The following is a 23453-nucleotide window of genomic DNA, read 5'->3' on the forward strand; positions in this document are numbered from 1 at the left end:
GCTTATTCAATTACAAAAACAGCGTACGTTTATATATTTTATATATTTTTGACATTTTCCAGGCGAATTTATCCAAACGCTCATCAACTGTCTCTGCATTCGCAGTTTGTGACACAGGACTCCGTAAACTTAGAGCCGGTATTCTCATTTGTGTACTTAAAAAAAAAAAATAATAATAATAATAATAATAAGCAGAGAGGTTGCCTGAAATTTCGGGAGAATCTGTCATTCAAAGAACACAAAAATGATCACAAATTGCAAAGTCCTCAATGTCGACAGATGAAATCTCAACAACCTCAGAGATGAGCGAGACGAAGATGCGACCGCGACTCTCTGCGTGTCGAGAGCGCTGCCAAGCATATCCAGTAGAGCAGAGAGTTCTTTGGAAAAACGTGTCAATGGGAATGTTGAAGTCGACTGTGATGACAAAATAGTTCTTCTGGAAATTCCTCCCTACATTTTCTTTTGTGTCTTGGAGGTCTAGAAATGATGAAAACAAATAACCTCACCTTTCACCAAAAAAAAAAAAACCCGAGCCATTCAAATAAGATTTGAAGAGGCCAAGAGCACAAGAAGAAGAAAAGAGTTCTTCATCTTCATCTTCGGCAGCAGCACCGTCCGTGACGTCATCACCTCTCCTTTGTACTTTGGCTCCTCCCCCTCTGGCTTTTTTTGGGATGAGACGCTTCCTGTGTAAAGATGCTGCAAGCGCTCACAACGACGAATTGCCGCCTTGGCGTTACCATGGAAACAATTCAACCAATAGTCCAGCAAGTGGCAGTGCACATTCTTTTCGACCAGGGCGTCAAACTCATTTTTGTTACGGTTTCCCTCAGAGGTTCATTATGACTGTGTAACCATAAAAATGTTGAATCGCCTCATCATATTTACACACCGAATGTATGAACTGGTTTTGGAATCTGAAATCAAGGGTTATGGGTTTTTCAACTATTATTAATGTTTGCTAACACAAAAATGCTTGCAATATCTCCACATTGTCCTTTATGAAACTTTGGTACAGATTTGAAGAAGAATCTTGGAAGTGGACACACATGATTTTGCCTTTGCGGGCCACATCAAATCTTGTGGCGGGCCGGATGTGGCCCCCGGGCCTTGAGTTGGACACCAGTGTTTTTTTGACGGCTGCGTGGACGGTCGTCATAATCGTGGCGCTCTGACGGCGCTCCATTCAAACTTGATGTGGAATGTCTGATTAAATACAAGGAGGAGGGTTTCAAACAAGGGTTATGGTTTGAAGTTCGGGTTTCAAACCAGGATTAGGATTGGTCTCGTAACGCGAGTAAAGTTTCAAAACAGGGTTAGGGGTTCCAACAAGAGTTTCAAAGGAGGATTTCATTCAAAACGAGATTAGGGTTTTAAACAAGGGTTGGGGTTTCAAGGAAAAATGAGGGTTTCAAATGATGATTTCAAGCCTTTTGAATTCGGTTTTCAAACAAGGGGTGCTGGTTTCAAATGAGGCTGACGGTTTCGAAAATGGTTACGTTTTCAAAGTAGGCTTTCAAACAAGGATTAGGGTTTCAAATGAAGGTTTCCAGCACAGTTGAGGGTTGGCGTATCAAATTCTGGTTTCCAGCCTTCAGGTTAGGGTTTCAAATGGTTTGCAAGAATTGGATTGAAGCCCAGTTAACAATGAGGGGGTCCAATTAGGATTTCACAATAAGGTTTCAAGCCAGAGTTACAGTTTCAAGTTCGCTTTCAAACCACCGTTAGCGTTTCAGACAGTGATGATGGTGTTTTTAGATTTGGGTTTTAGTTGCTAATTATGTAGCGATGTGTTTATTGACGTCATGCCTCGATGCAACATCAAATGAGCGCGAGCCTAACGCAAATGTCCAGCCATTTCGCTGGAGGAGATTCCAAATGAAAGAAAGTGGCTTTTATTTTGGAAGCGCAGCCCGGAAGTACGTCGGTGGCCCACCGCTGGCCTCTTCGCTCTCTCGCCGACGTCTCACCGGTAAAATTGTCCAGCGAGCGAGCGAGCGAGCGAGCGGACGCTGGTCCATTTCCAGGCCGACTCCGCTCGCCCCTCGGCGGCCTGACGGAGCGCGACGAGCCGCTGACATCCGCAGCGGAGCCCGGTACCGCTTCTTCATCCGGCTGGCCGGGATGCACGGAGCGGCTCGGCGCGACAGCTTTTCCGAACGGCACTTTCCCCTCCCACCATGCCAGCGACCTCGCGCGTCTCTCCGCCGGCTTCCTGACTGCAGGACCACCTGACCGGCGTGTACGTGGGGTCCCGCGATCGGTTCGGTTCGGATGTTTGCATGAGACGCCGACGATGGGCACGACTCTGCGCTGAGGAAGAGGAGGAGGAGGAGGAGGACGAAGAGGGGGAAGAGGGGGAGGTGGGGGAGGAGGAGGAGGAGGAGGCGGAGGGGGCCCAGCGGCTGCAGGACGAGGCCGGACAGACGAGGATGTGAAGATGGGCCCGCTGGTGGCGCTCATTTTGTGGCTCGCGAGCGGCTTCGTGCACGGCGTGCACGCGCAGGGCGTGTACGGTAAGCCCACACACGCACGCACGTGACCTTGTGCACGCCCGCGCCCCTGTCATCCCCGTTGTGACGTCACGGCGCCCACAGGGCAGCCGCTTCCGCTGTGTCACGTGGCCACACACCTGTCAAGGTCACCTGTCACACACCGGAAGTGGAGTGGGCCGTGATGCGCGTGCACGCGGAGAGAGGAGCAGAACACAACTGGACAGCTGAGCACTTCCGGTGTCAGGTCAGGTGACACACGTGGATTACATGTCACCCTACGTCACGCGCGTGTGCGGGCGCAGGGGATTAGGTGCTAACATCTGTGCGTTGACCAGTCGGCAGATGCCTCCTGTGGCCGCGCGCGCGTGTGACTCCGACAACAAGTTAGCATTTTCATCATCATCATCATCATCATCATCATCATCACCCGGGATCCTCAAAGTGTTCGCTAGCAGCCAAGCTAACAGGACAAAATGCTTGCGGTGCGCTAACTCCAGCTGTCAATCCGTTCAATTTGTTCATCGCAATTTATCGCATGATTTCCATAGTTGGGATTCGGTGCTAATTAAGTGCACATTTGCAACAAACAATCTTTTGACTTCTTTTCGAAATCTAAAATCAAGACAAAAATGCAGACAGGCTCTCGGTGGACGGGAGGAGCTTCCAGAAGACTGGACCGCTGCAGCCAAGGTGATCAGAGAAGAAGGCAGGAGAGTACTTGGTGTATCTTCTGGCAGGAAGGAGACTCGGTGGTGTAACCTCACAGTACAGGAAATCATACAAGGAAAAAGGTTAGCTAAGAAGAAGTGGGACACCGAGAGGACCGAGGAGAGGTGAAAAGAATTCATTGAGATGCGACACAGGGCAAAGGTAGAGGGGGCAAAGGCCAAACAAGAGGCATATGATGACATGTATGGCAGGTTGGACACTAAAGAAGGAGAAAAGGATCTATACAAGCTGGCCGGAGAGAGGTGGGAAGGATGTGCAGCAGGCCAGGGTGATTAAGGATAGAGATGGAAATGTGTTGACTGGTGCCAGTAGTGTGCTAGCTAGATGGAAAGAATACTTCGAAGAGTTGATGCATGAGGGAAATGAGAGTAGAAGAGTGTGGAGGACCAGGAAGTGGCAATGATTAGTAAGGGGGAAGTTAGGAAGGCATTAAAGAGGATGAAAACTGGAAAGGCAGTTGGTCCTGATGACATTCCTGTGGAGGTATGGAAGCATCTAGGAGAGGTGGCTGTGGAGTTTTTGACCAGCTTGTTCAATAGAATTCTAGTGCGTGAGAAAATGGATGGATAGAGTATGGTTTCATGCCTAGAAAGAGTACCACAGATGCATTATTTGCCTTGAGGGTGTTGATGGAAAAGTGGAGAGAAGGTCAGAAGGAGCTACGTTGTGTCTTTGTAGATCTAGAGAAAGCCTATGACAGAGTACCCAGAGAGGAACTGTGCTACTGCATGCGGAAGTCTGGAGTGGCAGAGAAGTATGTTAGAAGAATACAGGACATGTACGAGGGCAGCAGAACAGCGGTGAGGTGTGCTTGTAGGTGTGACAGATGAATTTAAGATGGTGGTGGGAGTGCATCAGGGATCAGCCCTGAGCCCCTTCCTGTTTGCAGTGGTGACGGATAGGCTGACAGATGAGGTTAGACTGGAATCCCCGTGGACCATGATGTTTGCAGATGACATTGTGATCTGCAGTGAAAGCAGGGAGCAGCTGGAGGAACATGCACTGAAAGATGGAGGCATGCGCCGGAAAGCAGAGGAATGAAGATTAGCCGAAGTAAGGCAGAATATACGTGCATGAATGAGAGGGGTCAACCGTCCAGAGCAACGGTGAGTGTGGTCAGGAAGTGAAGAAACGGGTCCAAGCAGGTTGGAACGGGTGGAGGAAGGTGTCGGGTGTGTTATGTGACAGAAGGCCAGCCGTGATGGACACATGAGAGACAGTGGCACTGAAGAGACAACAGGAAGCAGAGCTGGAGGTGGCGGAAATGAAGATGTCGAGGTTCGCTCTCGGAGCCGAGGTTCGAGAGAGAGAGCAGACTCCGGTGGTTTGGACACGTGCCGAGGAGAGAGAGTGAGTATATTGGTAGAAGGATGAGGATGAGGATGGAGCTGCCGGGCAAGAGAGCGAGAGGAAGAGCAAAGAGAAGGTTGATGGATGTCGTGAGGGAAGACATGAGGGCAGTCGGTGTTGGAGAGGAGGATGCAGGAGACTTACAGGCTTACGTGGGAAAGGATGGCGCGCTGTGGCGGCCCGTGACGGGACAAGCACAAAGGAGAAGAAGAAAATCAAGACAAAAATATTATTTTGAGACTCTTATCAAGTCAATTCATGCTAGTTCCATTTTCAGATTTCCTCACTGATATTCAGGACAAAATATGTTTTTTTTCTTTTTCTCTAAGCCTTTGTAATTTGAACCAAGAGTTAGTCAGGGCAAGACAGCAACACTTTTCTGAAGAACCTGAACCCTCTGTTTGCTGTGCTTGACAAGCTCACAAACCCCAAATCCGATCGCTCCAGAACTCCTCATAGCAGATCAAAGATTTTCGTGAATAAATACAATCCAGGTTAAATAAGCAAGATGACGCGACGCTGACGCTGAAGCCACCCAGCAAAAACTCGATTACCGTGCCAGAATTTGATACAGTTGACCAAAAGAGACCAGAAAACGGTTCAGCAGCTGAAACCTGATATCAACAAGCTGTCTTGACTCAATACCGTCCATCCATCCATCCATTTTCAACGCCGCTTATCCTGGTTAGGGTCGCGGGACGCTGGAACCTATCCCATCTGACTTCGGGCGAAAGGCGGACCACACCCTGAACTGGTCGCCAGTCAGTCGCGGGGCACATATAGACACGGACAACCATTCGCACTCACATTCACACCGTCACTGAGTGGGAACTGAACCCACGCTGCCTGCACCAAAGTCAGGCGAGTGTACCACTGCACCATCAGTGACTCGTGACTCAATACCATCTGACTTTTTCAAAGCGATTGCGACGTCTGCGCTAGCTGATTTGCAGCAAATAATCAACACTGCCGCTGAACAGGTTGGAAACGTGGGTGTGACACCATGGAACGGTTCTGGAATGTTTCCGGTCCAACCTGGAGGCAAGGAGTTATTTAACATTAACCATTGGAAGTGTACAGTCTCATTGTATGGCAATGATCTACGGGGTCCCTCAGGGGTCGGTTCTCGGACCCGTCCTGTTCAGCCTGTATATGCTACCCAGGGTCAAATTCTTTAGAACCTTCATGTTGGCTATGATAGCTGTGCAGGTGTGGCGCAGTTCTATCTGGCAGAGTCTCCGGATGACTGCAGTTCACTTGAGGTGTTGTGTCACCATCTAAAAAAGACGTCTTTTTGTCTTGTTGAAGCAAGTCAAAACGCTCTTCAAATCAGTACAGTACGAATGTTTTCACTCGAAGTGGGATCAATTCACTCGGTACGATTTTGCCTTTTTGCAGTGAGAAAAGTCCTCCGAAAGTGTCGAATGCGACGCGGTCGTTCAGCTTCGGCTGTCGCCGAAGATGGCGAAGGAGCTGCGTGCTTTTCGTGACCGATGAAAATTGATTTTCTTTCAAAGATCAGTTTCATTTGCAAACTTGATTTCCAAAATAAACAAGCTGCAGCTCACTGGAAAGTGGCACAATAAAACACGCACGCACGCAGAAAGACCATTTCACTCGTGAGCTATTTTTGGAACTGGACCGCGGGCATGCGGTCCTCGGGGGCTACCTGGGTCCTGTGGGCACAACGCCGGTGACCCGCGTGTTCATTTGCGTTAAATAGTGTTCCGAAGTGTTAATGGGTCCAACTTTTAGGGGGATACGCGCACACACACGGGCGCACACGCACGCACAGGCGTACATGAGTCAGAGGAAACATCCTGCAGCATCAACACGCCGCTCTCGAGCGTGACTCACTTACTGCTGCTGCTGCTTCGAGTATACTCTGCTCTGATTGGCTCCCACAGCAGGATCATTGGTGGTCGAGTACTTCACGTTGCTGATGTGGGCTCAATCAATCAATCAATCAATCAATCAATGCACCTCAATTATCCATTGACCTTCATCCTGTGTTTGCCAGTGCAGGGTTAGCTGCTCTCTGATTGGCCAACCGCTGTACCCAATCGTGTGCGCGCGTCCCGGTGATGCGACGGCGCCGTCGGGTTGCTTCCATTCATCGTTCGGTCCTCCGGTGGCCTCATTACGTATGCGTGAGCGTGCGGCGCTGCCGGCCAATAGGGCGCCAGTGGTTATTTTTGTCCGGCCCACTGACTGACTGCGTCCGCGGCCCACAAATAGAAAGATGAGAGTGAGCGGGGGGGGGGTGGGAGTCGAGGAGGTGGGTGGGGAGACGGGGGGGTCAGAGCATCTTATGTAACGGCGCCACAGACGAAGGCCAACGTGTGACGCCCATAAAAGCAGGAAAGCATCTGACCTCAGATCAGCACGCACAACACTGCTGCTCATATTCTGCATCGTGAACACACGCCCGCAAATTGTGTGACAATGGGAAATGCCGCTTTACGCCAGGTGTGTGCGTGCGTGCGTGTGTGTTTGATGACATCAGCAGTCAGAGGAGACAAAAAAAAAAACTCCTCATCTAAAAATAGACGAAGCAAACTAGGGCATCCTCTCCTCATAGCCCCTCCCCTACCTGCTTTCAAACACTTTCACCTTCCTCCTCTTCCTCACGTCAGTACATTATCCTATATTATATTATTTTACATTGGTGTGTCCCGGCGGCACGGTGATCGACCGGTTAGAGTGTCTGCCTCACAGTTGCGAGGCCCGGGGTTCAATCCCCGGCCCCGCCTGTGTGGAGTTTGCATGTTGCCCCCGTGCCTGGGTGGCTTTTCTCCGGGCGCTCCGGTTTCCACCCACATCCCAAAAACATGCATTCATTGGAGACTCTAAATTGCCCGTAGGTGTGAATGCGAGTGCGGATTGGCTGGCGACCCGTTGAGGGCGTACCCCGCCTCCTGCCCGATGACGGCCGGGATGGGCTCCGGCGCGCCCGCGACCCGCGTGAGGGGAAGCGGCTCAGAAAATGGATGCATGGATTATATTACATTTGTGTGTCCCCACAATGAGTGTCAGCCTGAGGTCAGTGTGTATGTGTGCGTCTATTTGTTTGTATGTGTGCGCGCGCCTTTGTGGGTGTCCATTTGCTTGTGTGTTTATGTGTGCATGTGTTCATTTATTTGTGTTTTTGTGTGTCTGCGTGTTTGTGTGTGTGTGTGTGTTCATTTGTGTGTGTGTGTGTGCGCGTGTTCATGTGTGTTTGAGTCCATGTGCACATTTTTGTGTTTATGTTGTGTGTGTTTGTGTTTTCATTTGTATGTTTGTGTCTTCGTATGTGTGCACTGGCTTTTTTGTGTGTCTGTGTGTCCATGTGTATAATGTGTGTGTGTTTCTATTGTGTGTGTATGTTTGTGTTCATTTCTTTGTTGGTGTGTGCAATTTTTTTATTAGTGTGCACGTGTCTATCGGCGTGTGCATACGTGTGTGTGTGCACGTGTACATGCGTGCTCATGTTTGCGTGTGTTCTCTGCTTCCTGCCCCGTGAAGTCACTTCCTGTCTCAGTGTGCCGTCAACTTGACTTTTTGCACCCGATGACGGCGAATCTCGCCGAGGTTCGGATTGTGCGGTCGCCGTGGCGACGCCACATAGGGGGCGTGTCCTTGATGTCGTAATGATGATTGTTATCTCCTCCGGGAAATGAGCTTTACGTTACCACGGCGACGGGTGAATAGGAAAAACCTCTGCGATGTCTCCACAGAGCGAGAAGCATTTCTCATTTCTAACCATGCTTGTACGTGTTCGGCAGCGCCACCTACGGTTCGCATCGTGCACTCCGGACCGGCGTGCGACGTGGAGGAGGAACGGCAAAGCGAGCGAGTCTACACCATCCGAGAAGGAGAAACTCTGGAACTCGTCTGCCTGGTCACCGGACACCCTCGACCGCAGGTCAACACGCTCGCTCGCACATTGGGAAGCGACTGGGAAGGTTGTGGGATTACGCTGGCGACCGTTGCCGCCTGAAACGGGGGTCACCGGTGTACGGTCAGATTTTGGGTTGACAACACAACAATAGACAGCCATTTTGACAATAAATACTGAAGGAGCTGTTGGAATGTCTGCTAGCTTTAGTTTGCATTGATCGATGGCGCCTACCCGAGGGAAGGAGCTGGAAGAGCCGCTGACCGGGATGCGGAGGGTCCGAGAGGATTTTGCACGCTCTTGTCTTAGTTCTGGCGGCGTGCAAGTCCTCAAGGGTGGGTAGGGGGGTACCGACAATCTTTTCAGCAGTTTTGATTGTCCATTGGAGTCGGAGTTCGTGCTTTTTTGTGGCAGCACCAAACCAGACTGCGATGGATAAACGCAGGACTGATTCGATGACCGCTGTGTAGAAGTGCCTCAGCAGCTCCCGTGGCAGGCCGTGCTTCCTCGGAAGCCGCAGGAAGTACATCCTCTGCTGGGCCCTTCTGAGGATGGAGTTGATGTTGATCTCCCACTTCCGGTCCCCAGGAACTTGAAGGACTCGACGCTTGACGTGGGGCTGCTGGACAGCGTGAGGGGCAGCTGTGGAGAAGGATGTTTTCTGCGTGCGTGTGGGTGGATGAGGTGGCCTCCCCCAGCCTCACCTGCTGTGTCCTGCCCGTCAGAAAGCTGTAAATCCACCGGCAGATGGCAGGCGAGACGCTGAGCTGGAGAAGCTTGGAGGAGAGGAGTTTGGGGATGATGGTGTTGAATGCAGAGCTGAAGTCCACGAACAGGATCCTCGCGTAGGTGACTGCCTCATCCGCAGACCTGTTTGCTCGGTAGGCAAACTGCAGGGACTCCAGCAGGGGACGCGTGACGTTCTTGAGGTGGTCCAGCATGAGACGTTCAAATGACTTCATGACCACAGATGTCATTCAGACCCGAGATTGTAGGTTTCTTGGGGACTGGGATGACGGTGGAGCGTTTGAGGCAGGATGGTACGTCACACAGTTCCAGAGATCTATTGAAGATCTGTGTGAAGACTGGAGCGAGCTGGTCCACGCGTGTGTGTCACAGTGTGACATCCGCGATATGGGATGTGACAGTGTCCGTATATTCATCCAGGCTGCCAGTTGAAGTTTCAAAGACACTCCAGTCTGTGCAATCTAAAGTCTTGAAGTTCTAACTTTGCTTTATGTGTCCACTTCTTCGCTGTTTTCACCGTAGGCTTCGCACGTTTACAGTTTTTGCCTGTATGTTGTTATTAAGTGAATTAAGCAGTGATCAGACGAGCCCGGGGCTGCACGAGGTTTAGCACGGTATGCGTTATTCAGCGTCGTATAGCAGTGGTCTAAAATGTTGTTTTCCCTGGTAGGACAGTCGATGTGCTCCGTAACACGATCCGCTCGGTGTAGTTGGAAGGCCCGGAAGCATTATGGCGCCATGGGGGACGCGTTCACAAAGCTGCGTCTCCGCGAACGTCCAAAGTCTTTACTGGTCTTTGGGAGAAGATGAAGCTCGTCCGTTTTGTTGGGTAGGGAGCGTAGATTTGCAAATTGAGCGGCATTCGGAATCCTCTTGATCTGAACGCCGACTCGTTTCCCGCTGTGGTGTCGCCTCCATGCGCCCTCGATCACAACCGCTGAGGAACTCAGAGAAAGAAATTTGGGAAAGTTCCTGAAAGAAACTCCGGAGTAGTCTTAGCAAGTAAGTCAGTAAATTGCGTCATGTCTCCAAAGACGGATGAAAAACACAAAAACATAGGCAGTACTAGAGAGCTTGTTACCGAGGCGACCACTCGCTTACGCACTACAGGGTTATGCTTGGATTTTGTTGGTATTATAGTGGGATTTTGTTGGAAATATCATGGGACTAGAGTGCGATTATGGTGGGATTTTGGGGGGAATATAGTGGGATTATAATGCGCTTTTGTTGGCATTACGGGAAAATCACGGGAACAGGGTGTTATTATAGTGGGTTTTTATTGGGAATATCATAGGAGTATAGAGGGATTCTGGTGGGATTTTGTTGGGAATGTCATGGGAATGTGGTATCATAGGGAGATTTAGTTGGGAATATAATGGTATTATGGTGGGATTTTATTGGGAATACCATGGGAGTGTGGTGGGATTTTGTTGGGAATGTCATGGGAATGTGGTGTTATAGTGAGATTTAGTTGGGAATATAGTGGTATTATGGTGGTGTTTTGTTGACAATAGGTGTGGGAATGTTGTGTGCATGTAGTTGGATCATTTTGGGAAAGTACTGGAATACGGTGGGATTGAGTTGGAATGTCGTGGCCGTAGAGTGGGACTATAGCGGGGATGATGCCGGAGTATGCTGGGACCATGTTTGGAATATCGTGGGCATGTCGCGTGATCTTGGTGGTGATGTAATGGGAATACGTTGGGAGCATGCTGGGAATATGTAGCGGGATCGGGCTGGGAGCATTGTAGACAATAGTAGGAATATCGTGGGATTGTTGCGCAATCATATTGGGAATACGGTGGGTTGGTGTTGGAATTATGCCGGGGTGTCAAAGTCATTTTTGTTGCGGGCCACACCGTCGTTCCGATTTCCGCCAGACGCTCGTTATGACTGCGACGCATCATCGTATTACGACACACAACCGACTGATGCGTTGCTACTTTTGAAATCAGAAATCCACGATTGTCTTTGCTCCGTCTTTTTTTCGTCCCTCTTTTACCGCCTTTGAATTTCTCTCTGCGGGTGTGTTGGAGCTAAAAATAGAACAGCTGCTGGCACACACACACAAATCATTTGTGTAAAGTGAAATCAAAGTCAGTGATGCCAAAAGTGCCACAAAGACACTTTTGCATCCCAAAACTTCCCGTTTGGTTTGTGAACAGGTGCACTGGACGAAAACGGCGGGCGGAAGTTGGGAGCGCCAAGGCGACTCTTGGGCGCATAACGACACTCTGAAGATCGAAAGCATCGGCCGCCACCAGGGGGGGCGCTACTACTGCAAGGCGGACAACGGCATCGGGACGCCCGCCTTACGATCCATACGAGTTGACGTGTACTGTGAGGACACACACACGCACACACACACACACAACGCACCCCTCGACAGTCTCCCGAGGTTTCTTTTAGTTCCACGTGAGGCTCTTGAACGCATCGCGTGTGCGGCGTGCTGCCTTCAGGGACCCTCGTTGTCGTGCGATGCATGATGGGCGCGTGTGTGTGCGTGTGTGTGTGCGCGGTCAGTTCTGGACGAGCCGCTGATCACGGTGCATCAGAGCGCGGGCGACGCCAAGGATCGCTTCTACGCGGAGCGGACGGTCTTCCTGCGCTGCGTCGCCGCGTCCAATCCGCCCGTCGCCTACACCTGGAGGAGAGGTCGCCAGGCGCTGTCGCAGGGAGCGGACGCCGGAGTGGACATCTATGAGCCCTTCTTCACGCAGGTGGGCAACACGCGCACCCGCCGCGCGCACACACACACACACACACTCCCCCTCTCGCTCACCCCCACACTCTCTCGGGCGCAGGGCGAGACCAAGATCCTGAAGTTGAAGAACCTGCGCCCTCAAGACTACGCCAACTACACGTGCGTCGCCTCCGTCAAGAACGCGTGCGACATCGCTGACAAGATGGCGCACTTCAGCCTCAGCAACCGGACAGGTGCGCACACACGCACGCGCACACACAGTTGAAACCTGATGTTTTACGCGTGCTATCGATTTTTCTCCGTCTGACATGAAATCGGACTCAATTGTTCCTGTTTTAGGTCAATTTTGATGAGCAAAACTATTTTTATTTGCTACATGCCAGCATAATAAGAGAAGGATTTTTTTTATTTTTTTCAAATGTTTTCCATTCCAGCGCCCAAACTTCCTGGCTGATTTCCACTTCATGTTCTTCCCTCACGATTTTGTCAAGTGCACCAGTCCCCCGTGTAGCGCAACAACCCCACAACACGATACCGCCACCTCCGTATTTCACAGTTGGGTCGGTGTTCTCGGGCTCGCAAGCTTCCCCCTTCCCCCTCCAAACGTAACGATGCTCATTCTGGCCAAACTGTTCAAAGTGAGTTTTGTCAGACCGCAGGACATGCCCCCCCCAAAATGGCAGTCGTTGTCCTTGTGTGCACTGCAAAGAGAATTCTGACTTTTCAACGTTTGTTAATGTTGTTCGTGTTTTTAATGGCTTCTCCCTGGCCGAGTGGCCTTTCGGCCCACGTCGGTACGGTACTTGTTTCGCCGTGGCTAATGACCCACTCTTCACAGCAGCTTCGGCCAGCATCTTCACCGGGTTTTTGCTTTTCTTCTCGGCTTGACGTGCACATTTGGGACACGTCTCCTTCCTGTGATCGCCGGGTTTATACTTGCGCGCAATTGTTTGAACAGACGAAGGCGGCGGCTTCAGGCATCCGGAAATTGCACCCACGGATGAAACCGCTCTTGTGCAAGTCCGCATTTGTTCGCCCGATATCTCGGCTGATTTCTTTTGACTTTCTCATGATGTTACGCAAAGAAGGTTAGGTTAGGTAACTCTCTTTGTACCCGACGGTGGATTTGGTGGCAGCGCGTTGGCTGCTCACAAATCACAGAAATCACCCGGTAGAGCGGTCCTCTCCCGACCCAAAGGATGAGGGTTCGAAATCCTTTTGTCATCATGCTGGCGTCTTTCTGCTAATCCTAAGTGACGTCAAACAGGAAGTGTCTCGTCTGATTTCGTGTGACGGACAGTGAGAGAGAAAAGTGGCCATGTTTTATGTAAACATCTGGTTTCAGCTGCTTCCGCACAGTCCGTACACACTCGCATACACACGCGCTGCCGCGACGGTGGGTTTCGCCCCTGCAGCTCCGCCCTCCGTCAAGCTGCTCCCGGACGACCCCCTGGTGGTCGACCCGGGCCGGACGGTGACGCTGGTGTGCGTGACGTCCGGCGGGGATCCCCCGCCCGCCCTGCGCTGGGTGCGCCCCGGGGGGGAGGCGCTCCCCAAGGGGAGCGTGGCCGAGGCCGGCACGCTCACCATCCCCGCCGTCGCCGTGGACGACGGCGGGGCCTACAGCTGCCTGGCCGACAACAACGTGGGCAACGCGGCCAGGAAGTCCACCGACATCCTGGTCAGAGGTAAGACGGCGCGCGTGCTTAATTACACACAAACACACGCGTTCGGTACGCACAAGCAGCCGTACACGTGTGTACGAATGCGTATAAACATACGAGCGCATAAACACATGCGCACACATACGTGCATACGAACAAACGCGTAAACATAAACAAACACGCATACACGCATAGACACACTCGTGTACATAAATACACATTCAAACACACACGTGCACAATTATTAACATGCACGGATACACGCTCACGCAAACGTCTACGCGTGCACACGCAGGTTGTCGTACCGTAGTTGGCCAGCAGGAGGACGCGATGCCGGCGCTGTCCTCCGCTGCGGGCGCCCTTCCGGGGCGGACCGGTTCACAAAATCCACGGCTCGGTTCGTATCGGTTTCCGGTTTAGCCATTATTCTTTTCTACTTTTTTTTTCATATACTGAAAGTACATCTTCACATGGCAGCGTTGTTATAATTGTTTGATTTTGTATGATATTGAAATCATTTTTTTGTCTAGGTACGTGAGCGGCATTTTGCGACAGGATGGCGAAAGGCGCAGCCACGCTGTGTGTCCAGCTGTCGCCATTTCGTCTTGCCCCCGAACCACTTCGATGGGGGAAAGTTCACGAACTCGTTCATATTTTGGGCGAACGTGAACTCGACTTAATTCATTTCTGCCCGACGAACGTAATCGACGAGGCGCTCATTCTGCCGTCTGTGAACGAATGAAAGTTTCTTTTTAGTTAAGAGTGCCGGCTTTTGTTCGGGACGTCCACGAAAAGCCCGTCTGAACACGGCGAATACGAGGCTCCGTATGTCGGCGGACGAACGCCGTGTTTGGCAGCCGCCGTTCGGTCCCCAGGTGCGTTCAGGGACGCTGCGTAAATGAGAGCGAATGTGTTCTTTGGTTGTTTGGTAATGCGCTACATGATGGGGAAATGATTATTTGTATGAGAATGCTTTAGTTAAAACGCTGCAATCACACTGTGATAATATGGACTTTATTTTGGTTTGTAGCTACGATTTAAAAAAGAAAGAAAGAAATGGTAATCCGACCCGACCGGTTTGGAAAACCCGCTGCATCCCTAGCATCCTTCACATTTTCTCCACGAATGCGTCAAAGTCTTCGCGTGTTATGTAACAGACCTTCAAGTGACACACACGCTTTTTTTTGCAGGCGTTTGCAACTATTTATGGACAAACTCACACTTTTGTACACGTACACGCACACTGTAAGTGTATACACACACAAAAGACACTGACACACACACCACACGTGCGTATACACACACCACACAAACTAGTACATTCTGACTCCACCCACTTCCGGTTTAGGAGTCAACACTTGCCATTTCTGACTCCACACACTTCCTGTTTAACTCCACCCACTTCCGGTTTGTGACTCCACCCACTTCCGGTTTAGGACCGAACACTTGCCATTTCTGACTCCACACACACTTCCGGTGTGTGACTCCACCCACTTCCTGTTTGTGACTTCACACACTTGTTTCTCCGTCAGGTCTCCGCAAGGCTCGCTTCTGGATCACTCCGGACCCGTACCACAACGACGACCACATCCGGATCGGACGCGAGGTGAAGATCAGCTGCCAGGTGGAGGCCACGCCCCCCGAGGAGCTGCAGTTCGGCTGGATGAAGAACGGTCGCCCGCTGCGCAGCTCCGAGCGAATGGTCATCACGCACACGGACGCGGAGATGTCGCCGGGCGTCACCAACCTGGACATCATCGACCTCAAGTTCACCGACTTCGGCACGTACACGTGCGCGGCGTCGCTCAGGGACGGAGGAAGTCCGGAGATCAGCATCGACGTCAACATCTCGTCCACCACAGGTGAGGGAGGGGGCGGGGTCAGCCCGGGTGCGTCGAGTTGTTCGTTGGACTTCGTTACCTGGACTTCCTGCGTGCGGCTGCAGTTCCTCCGGAGCTGACGGTGCCCAGGGGGCGCTCTCACATCGTCGCCCGGGAGGGCGACACAGTGGAGCTGCAGTGTCTGGTGTCGGGCAAACCCAAGCCTGTCATCCTTTGGTCCCGCACGGAGGACACTCCGGAGGCGGCGGACGAGGTCCCGGCGGGGGCGCCTCCGGCGGCCGAGGACGCCGCGCAGACCGAAAGCTACGACGGCATCCTGAGGCTCGCCGACGTGACGCGGGAGATGGGCGGGACCTACCGCTGCCGGACCAGCCAGTACAACGGCTTCAACGTCAAACCCCGAGAGGCGCTCATACAGCTCGCAGTGCAGTGTGGGTACTTCACTCGTACACGCGATGAAACGAAGCAGGAAGTTATCCGGAAACTAATTCGCCGATGCCCGGCGAGATCGGAAGCGCGCGTCCGGTGTTTACAAGCAGTAGCGAGCGCTTTATTTTGTACTGTTGTCAATGACCCGGCGCGCTGTGTGTCGCGTAGTCCCGCCCGTGGTGGAGCCGGTGTTCTCGGAGGTGCGCCAGGCTCTGGGTCGGGCGTTCACCCTGACGTGCCGCCTGCTGCGCGCCCACCCCGCCCGCCTGCTGCGCTACGAGTGGAAGCTGGGCTCCCGCCTCCTGACCGTGGGCCAGTTTGACGAGCAGAGCGACGACACGCGCTACCAGGTGCGAGCGCTCAACCGCGAAGGCTACGGCGAGTACACGTGTGACATCAGCAATGATGCCGGAGCGGGCAGATGTACCTTCCTGGTCACGGGTGAGTCACGACGCAACTGATGAATGATGGGAAACTGTCAACTCTGACTCGACTTCCTGTTTTTTGCCCCCACACACTTCCTGTTTGGGACACTTCCTGTTGGCGATTCCGCACACTTCCTTGCGTGTGTGACTCAGAACTTCCTGTTTGCTTGTTTACATGTGACTCGAGACTTCATGTTTGTGTCTCGCAAACTTCCTGATTGACACTGACCACGTCCTGTTTGTGATGTCATACTTCCTGTTTGTGACTCCTCCCACTTTTGTTTGAGACACTGCTCATTTCTCGTTTTATTTATAACCGTGTTTGTGACGCTTGCGGCTCGTGACTCCACACTTCCTGTTTGACTCCACTAACTTCCTGTTTCTGACTCAGCGCGTCCTCGTTGGGACTTTATGAATCGTGACCGCGAGCTAAGGTTTGGACCAATGAGATGCGTCCTTCACGAGTGACACACAGCGTCACGAGCGGGTCATTAGCTGACGATGAACATTAAGCTCCGTGGAAATCCATAACGGAAGATCCGACATTTATCCGGGGGGGGCTTAAATCACGCACACGCACACGTTGCGGCTCCACGCGCGAGGATTTGAGTCGTCGCTCGCTTTCATGTGGGGAGCGACGACGTCTCCGCGCGTCCCGTCTCGGCAAGACGCCGACACCCCGTCGCCGACCCCGCCCGCGACCCCCCGCGAAGGCGCTTTTGAGTGCGCCTGTCAGCGCGCTGAGAGACTTCCTGAGTTAAGCTTCTTAACGCCGCGCACCGCAGCGCAGCTTTTTCCTCTGAAGAGGAGAAAGCTGTCTCAGCGCACGTGCCGGATGAAGGCCAGGACGGTCACCGAACGCGACCGACGGCGGCTCCGTGGCGTCCGCGGCCGTCGTGCGCCGCGTAAGATCGGAGTCACGTCGCGGGCCGAAGGTCACCGTGCGGGAAGATGGTTACGATGCGGGTCCGAGTGTCGGGTGACGGTTGCGATGATGCCGTTGGTGCGCATGCAGAATGCCAGTCATATTATGTTGATATGGTTTTCATAGTCATAAGGGCCCTGAGAGGAAAAGCATAACTACTGTGCGATGCGGCCCGCCACAAAACTGACTTTGAGCCTGCCGCTACTACGCAGCGCGCCGTGTATGAATAGAAAAGCCAGCGTCAGTGCCGCTACCTCCCCCAGGGAAGGCGTACCCTCCCGAGTTCTACTACGACACGCGCGGCGCCCTGTGGCAGAACCGGCCTCGCTCGTACGGCTTCAAGTTGCAGTGGACCCAGATGGAACCCGCCGGCGTGGACCGCATCCTGGCCTACAGGCTGGGCATACGTCAGGTGCGTCTGACCGGCGCCGGGCACGAGCACGAGCACGAGCACTCGCAATCTGTATTCAAGTACGAGTGCAGACACTCGTGTGGAGGGGGGGGGAAACAAAACCTGGTAAAAGTCCAAGTACTAATTCAACTTAATGACGTTGATTTGATTTGCAAAACAACATTTTAACAATACAATACAAAGAACTGGTTTTATAAAATGGAATTAGGCAGAAAGTCACACGCGCACTGTAGTATCGGCTGACGCTAACTATATCCGACGCGTGTTTGCGGCAGGTGGGGCAGGGCCGCTGGTGGGAGCAGGAGATCCCCGTGGAGGCCGGAATCCACAAGGGGGAGCTCTTGACCTACAACCTGACGCAGCTGGTCAAACCCGAGTCCTACCTGGTCCGCCTGACGCCCATCACGCGCTACGGCGAGGGCGACGCCACCGAGCGCAGCATCGCCTACAGCGGTACTTCCTGTTAGCATGAGAGCCCGGAGACTCAACCACGACGCCATTTGTGTGTGCGTTTAACCAGTTTTGTGTTTCCTCCGCAGCTCCAGTGAATCCACACCTCAGTGAGTACTCCTTTGTAATCCGATGACTGTAATTCCCACACATTTACGGTTCACTATTTGCATTTTTTGAAAACTAATTCTCAGTGAATTGCCAAAAAATGCACCTTTTGTGTGTGTGTGTGTGTGTGTGCGCGCCCTCTGAACTTTCAAGTGTGACAAGATGGCGCCAAAGGCGTGCAAATAGGAAAGTAGTACACTAATTGGTCCAAGGAAGTATGTTGAAGTGACACATCGCAACTAATACACAAGCTTCGTGTATTGGGGAGGAGCTAAGCGTCAACTTTGTGGAAATATCTTTGCGCATTTGTCATTTTCCCAAAAAAATGAGCGGCAAATGAGCGGCACGGCGGCAATGACGTCCAAGTGTTTTGGGATGATCATTTTGTTATATTTACAGTTAAGATTGACTGTTAATAATTCGGATCCTTCTTAGGGAGACATTTTTCCACGGCTCTGCTTGTGATGACGTTATCGCGTTCGCAGGGGAGTTCCAGTGTGCTTTCGAGGACGAGACCTTGTGTCTCTTCTCGCAGGACAAAAGCGACGACTTCGACTGGACCCGCCACAGCGCCGCCTCCCGCGACACCAAGTACACGCCCAACACCGGACCCGGCGCCGACCGTCGTGGCTCCAAGCAAGGTCTGGCACGTGAGCGCGCGCGCACGGCCTTCGAATCCGCTTGCAATTGGAGAACATCAACAAGGACAAATTGGAAATGTTCAAAATGAGCCTAAAATGGCACCAAAATGAAAGACTTCGTGTTTCTTTGCAGCTCCCAAATTTCACCGGCGGCGACCTTTGCAAAGAATCGCAACTCTTTTGGTCAACGTGAGCGATTGAAAGCGGGCCGGCGTGTGTGAGCGCAGGAAAAAACAAACGTGAAGGCTGTGAGATTGTGTTGCGAAAGGGGATTAAGTGCAGCAAAATAACAATGCGAGGACTTTAATCTCGCTCACGCACGCGCTGAGGTTATCGAATCACTTCCGATTTAGCTGCTAAATCGTGCTGATGTTAACCCCGCCTGCTCTTATAAACACGCTTTGCGGTTGAGTCACATGACACCCAAACACAGGAGGAAGATTTGGGTGGATTTGCAGACCTTTTGGGATCGAATTCACTTCCCTTGTCCCGATAATCCCGTTCGCATTTGACATGTCCACTTTTTTCGAGTCCGACAATCGGAATCTTGGAATCGGGGGCTCAGCGCGGCCGAAAAGTCAGGCGTTTTGCCAAACGCGTGTATCTCGGTGAACGGATTTGTATTTTGGGGCCTGGCGTCAAAGCCATTTCCAGGATATTGGAAAAGTAAAAAGAAAAAAACGATACCAGTTATCGTAATTGATTTGAGAGATTGGGGAGGGGGGGCATGTCGAAAAAAAGCCTGAATTTTACCAGGATAAAGTTATCCTTTCACGTGAAAAAAAGGCATAATTATACGTCCTAAAAAAATGTAAATGTTACGAGAAAACATTTTGGAGTTTAGAAAGAGAAAAAAAAGTCATTTCAGGTGGAATAATGGTTTCATTTTACTGAAAAAAAAAAAACAATTTTATGAGGGGGAAAAAAGTGTAATTATATGAAAAAGTTTTCATTTTGCAAGAAAAGTTTATGTTTTACCTGTAAAGAAAAATTATAATTTCATGAGAAAAGTTGTAATATATGTGACATTTCTTTAAACAAATTTACAGAAAAAATTACTTTTACAGGAAAAGAAGTCTTAATTTTATGAGGAAAAAAATATTTCAATTTGACAAGAAAAAAGTTGTCATTTTACATGGAAAAAAATGTCAACTTTACAAGAAGAAAGTCATAATTTTAAGAAAAAAAGTTTCAGTTTTATATGACAAAAAAGAAGACTTCATTTTACTTACTAATTGTAAGTACAGGAGAAAAAAGTTCACACGTCATCTTACATTAAAACTGCCTTCATGTAATCAGGAAAAATAGTTATGATATGAGAAAAGTTTTAATTTTACAAGCAAAATGTCATTTTGTGAAGGGAAAAAAGTGTTTCGATTTAATGTAATCGTAATTTGTCCTGTTTCGAGGCGCGGCCATGAAAAAGAGGGCTGCCCTTCTTTTGGTGTCTACTGCCCCCTTCGGGTGGCAAAAACACCTGCAAGACTTTGTTTTGTTTTGTTTTTTAAATCGTGTGCTGAACAAGTCAATATTTTTTAGCGTCTTTTGTTGGGCAAAAGCGATGACTCGAATAACGTGAGATGGCGATTGTGGCGTCCCGCAGGGCATTACGTTTACATCGAGACGTCCCGGCCCAGAATGGAGGGCGACCAGGCCCGCCTCCTGTCGCCCACCTTCAACGCGGGCTCCAAAAGCGGCGCCACCTACTGCCTGGCCTTCTACTACCACATGTACGGCAAGCACATAGGTGAGTGGGTGAGGGGGTGAGGGGGTGAGGGAGTGAGTGGGCGGGGGCGGGACGACACTTCTCCTCAACTTCCTGTTTGGTGACGCAGGCGCGCTCAACGCCTTCCTGCGCCAGAAAGGAGCCGCGGGGTCGGAGGCCTCGGTGTGGAGTCTGAGCGGTAACCAAGGCGACCGATGGCGCCGCGCCGCCGTCGACGTCCACCCCAGCGCAGACTTCCAGGTGCGACTCGAGCCGCTTCCGCCTCTCCGCTTACTTGGGAACTTTTAAAACGGACTCGCTCGAAGATCAGGTCCCAAAAACAACAACAACAACAACAACAAGAAATGTGCACACAAAACATCTTCTTTACCTTAATGTTTAACGAATTGCCCAAATGAAATATGTCTTTTTATTTTACTAATGTACTGTAAGTACAAACTAAACCAACCACATAAATAGTATGTATACATAAAATGGGTTCTTTTTTGAACATATCTAAGCAGAGATGTATCGCTATGCAGTACTGAAGTAAAAGTACTTATATTTGTCCAAAATTCAACTCTGGTAAAAGTGCTGAGGACACGCCCTCAAGTAACAGTCCAAAGGTACACGCTTATAAATGTACAACACAAATAAAAATAACAACAAAAACGTTCCCTTGTTGTGATTGTACGACGCGTGCGACAGGCATTCTTCTTCCTTTGGTTTCCACCAACAAGGAAACTTTGCCCCCACTAGCTTAGCGTCACCGTAGGCTCAAAGTAGCGACGATGCGCTTGACTCGCCGACTTCCGGCCTTCTGCGTTTTACATCGCGTCTACGTTAACTTTAGGTTTTAAAAGTAACCAGCCCGATATTTTTGTACGCGTGGGTTATGTAAGCAGATCAAAAAATATTTTAAGCGTTTGGAAAATCTTCGTGTGTTGCAGGCCTAAGCTAACCTGTCTGCGTGCGTGCGTGTGTGTGTGTGCGCGCGTGCGCTCGTGCTCGCCAGGTGGTCCTGGAGGGGGTGCGCGGCGCCGGCATCGAGGGCGACATCGCCGTCGACGACGTCACCATCCAGGAGGGCCGATGCCAGGATCCGCCGTCCAACAGTGAGCGAGAGCGCCGCGTCCTTTCTCTGTGTGACCCTTTGGGCCACTTTTTTTTGGACCAACTTCTTTTGGGGCCAATTTCTATTTGTTTGTTTTTTGTGTGTGTGTTTTGTTTTATATTTTTTAGCAATTTATTTTTGCATGTGCCAATTTCCAACCACACTTTTTTAGTAGCTTATTTTGCAGTTTTTGCCCACTTTTTTTAACGTTGTCTGTTTTGTTGCCATTTTTTTTCTTGGCCTTGGAATGTTTTTGGGGTGATGGGCTCGGGAGGGACCTCGAAGAAAGCGAGCTCTCGCTCACCTTCCCCAAGACGCCGACGTGATCGTCGCTCTCGTTCTCGCTCTCTTTCAGACCTGATCTCGCACGCCCCGCCCCGCCGGCCCGCTTTATGGCTGCTGCGCGTCACTCTGAGTTTGACTCTGATCGGCCGACAGAGGTGACGTCGCGATGACCTTTGGCCTCGCGCGCCGATCGACGGCGACGTGGCCGCCGCGCCTTGACGGCTGTTTGCTTAGCTTAGCGTTCCTTCCCAGGTATTTGGAAACAGCGACCCCGCTGACCCCCAGTCACCCCCCCGGACCACCGTGAGCCTGTCAAACTTGATGACCGCCAAGAAGGCACGCGCACACACAGCAGAACACATACACATCATATGCACAATAACACACACACACACACAGGGACAAACTCACACTAACACACACAAACCTGAACACACAAACGAGAAGACACAGACACACTTGCTGGCGGACACAAAACACACACACACACACAGATCCTGAAGGAGTACTTGCGGGGTCTTGAGCGTTTTTGTTGTTTCGGAGTCCGTCCGCCATGACACTCAAGTGCCTTCAGATCGAGCGGGAGTCTGCCGTCGCCACGGCGACTGGGGAAGGACATCCCGGCGGCGAGAAAGACGTGGAGAAAGCCCGAAAGGATGATTCCGACACGTGAGGACGTTTTTCCGAAACGAGGCTTCCCGATTGGTCGGACGTTCCCAAAGTGGGCGTTGCCACTCCGATAAAGTCCACAGTGTGGAATTTATTTTTCAACAAGCACAAAAAAGACAAACGCCAGAGTTTTTTCCCACCTCTCAATCCTGCCAGAAGGAAAGAAAATGTCAACTTCCTCTCTCGGCAGGAAGTTGACGACGGCGGCTAAGTTTGATTGCGTCTCTTTTCCTTCCTTCAGCATGTTTGACAAACAAAAAGTGTTGGACTGCAGACAATAAAAGGGATTTTTGTCAAGTTTTGAGGCCGTGATGTCATCTCTTGAACATCTCCGCCAATGGCGAACGCGGAACGACGGAATAGGCCATGGCCATTTCCCACCACTAGGGGAAAGCGACAGCTCATCCCGGCTATCTTCGGGCGAGAGGCGGGGTACGCCCGGAACCGGTCGCCACGCAAACATGCAAACTCCACACAGGCGAGGCCGGATTTGAACCCGCAACCTCACGACGGTGAGGCAGACGTGCTCACCGGTTGGCATCTCAAACATCATCAATACAATTGCACCAAATCCCAAATGATTTGAACTATTCTGCTCGCCAGGCAGATTACAAAACCAGGAACGCGGCTGCTGTGGCTATAGAAAGTGTACACACCCCCGTTGAAATGCCAGCTTTTTGTGTGTTCATCTTGAATCTTAAACCAAACAAAAGGTTTCGCTCGAAAACAAGATACATTGTGACGTTCCTGCAAAAACTTTGTTCAAATGAGGAACATGACAGTTGAGAAGAAAAACAAGTGGCGTTCCCGTGATGACGTCATTCGCCCTTGCGTAACGTGTAAAGATCCATTTTCGTTTTCGCTCCTGAAGAAAGTA

The 23453-nt window shown here is 51.1% G+C and overlaps 1 protein-coding gene across 1 annotated transcript; it reads left to right on the top strand.

Moving 5' to 3' along the window:
* The first annotated feature begins 1907 nt into the window (after positions 1-1907).
* Positions 1908-22873, top strand: mdga2a (MAM domain containing glycosylphosphatidylinositol anchor 2a). The gene is made up of 17 exons (XM_061776825.1): positions 1908-2519; positions 8345-8484; positions 11370-11544; positions 11728-11924; positions 12009-12141; positions 13324-13596; positions 15105-15434; positions 15518-15844; positions 16011-16283; positions 17456-17604; positions 17880-18057; positions 18144-18164; positions 18648-18803; positions 20407-20550; positions 20639-20769; positions 21524-21623; positions 21978-22873. The coding sequence occupies exons 1-17, from the start codon at positions 2444-2446 to the stop codon at positions 22064-22066; spliced, it is 2892 nt and encodes a 963-aa protein (XP_061632809.1). The 5' UTR covers positions 1908-2443; the 3' UTR covers positions 22067-22873.
* Positions 22874-23453: the final 580 nt, after the last annotated feature.

Source organism: Phyllopteryx taeniolatus, chromosome 6, assembly GCF_024500385.1.
Source record: "Phyllopteryx taeniolatus isolate TA_2022b chromosome 6, UOR_Ptae_1.2, whole genome shotgun sequence".
Lineage (NCBI taxonomy): Eukaryota > Metazoa > Chordata > Actinopteri > Syngnathiformes > Syngnathidae > Phyllopteryx > Phyllopteryx taeniolatus.

What these genes read in the sequence shown, in the direction of transcription:
- mdga2a (XM_061776825.1), top strand. Translation starts at nt 2,444, where the DNA reads ATGGGCCCGCTGGTGGCGCTCATTTTGTGGCTCGCGAGCGGCTTCGTG. An exon ending in CATACGAGTTGACGTGTACT is followed by an intron (nt 11,545 to 11,727) that starts GTGAGGACACAC and finishes GTGCGCGGTCAG; the next exon opens with TTCTGGACGAGCCGCTGATC. An exon ending in CAGCCTCAGCAACCGGACAG is followed by an intron (nt 12,142 to 13,323) that starts GTGCGCACACAC and finishes TCGCCCCTGCAG; the next exon opens with CTCCGCCCTCCGTCAAGCTG.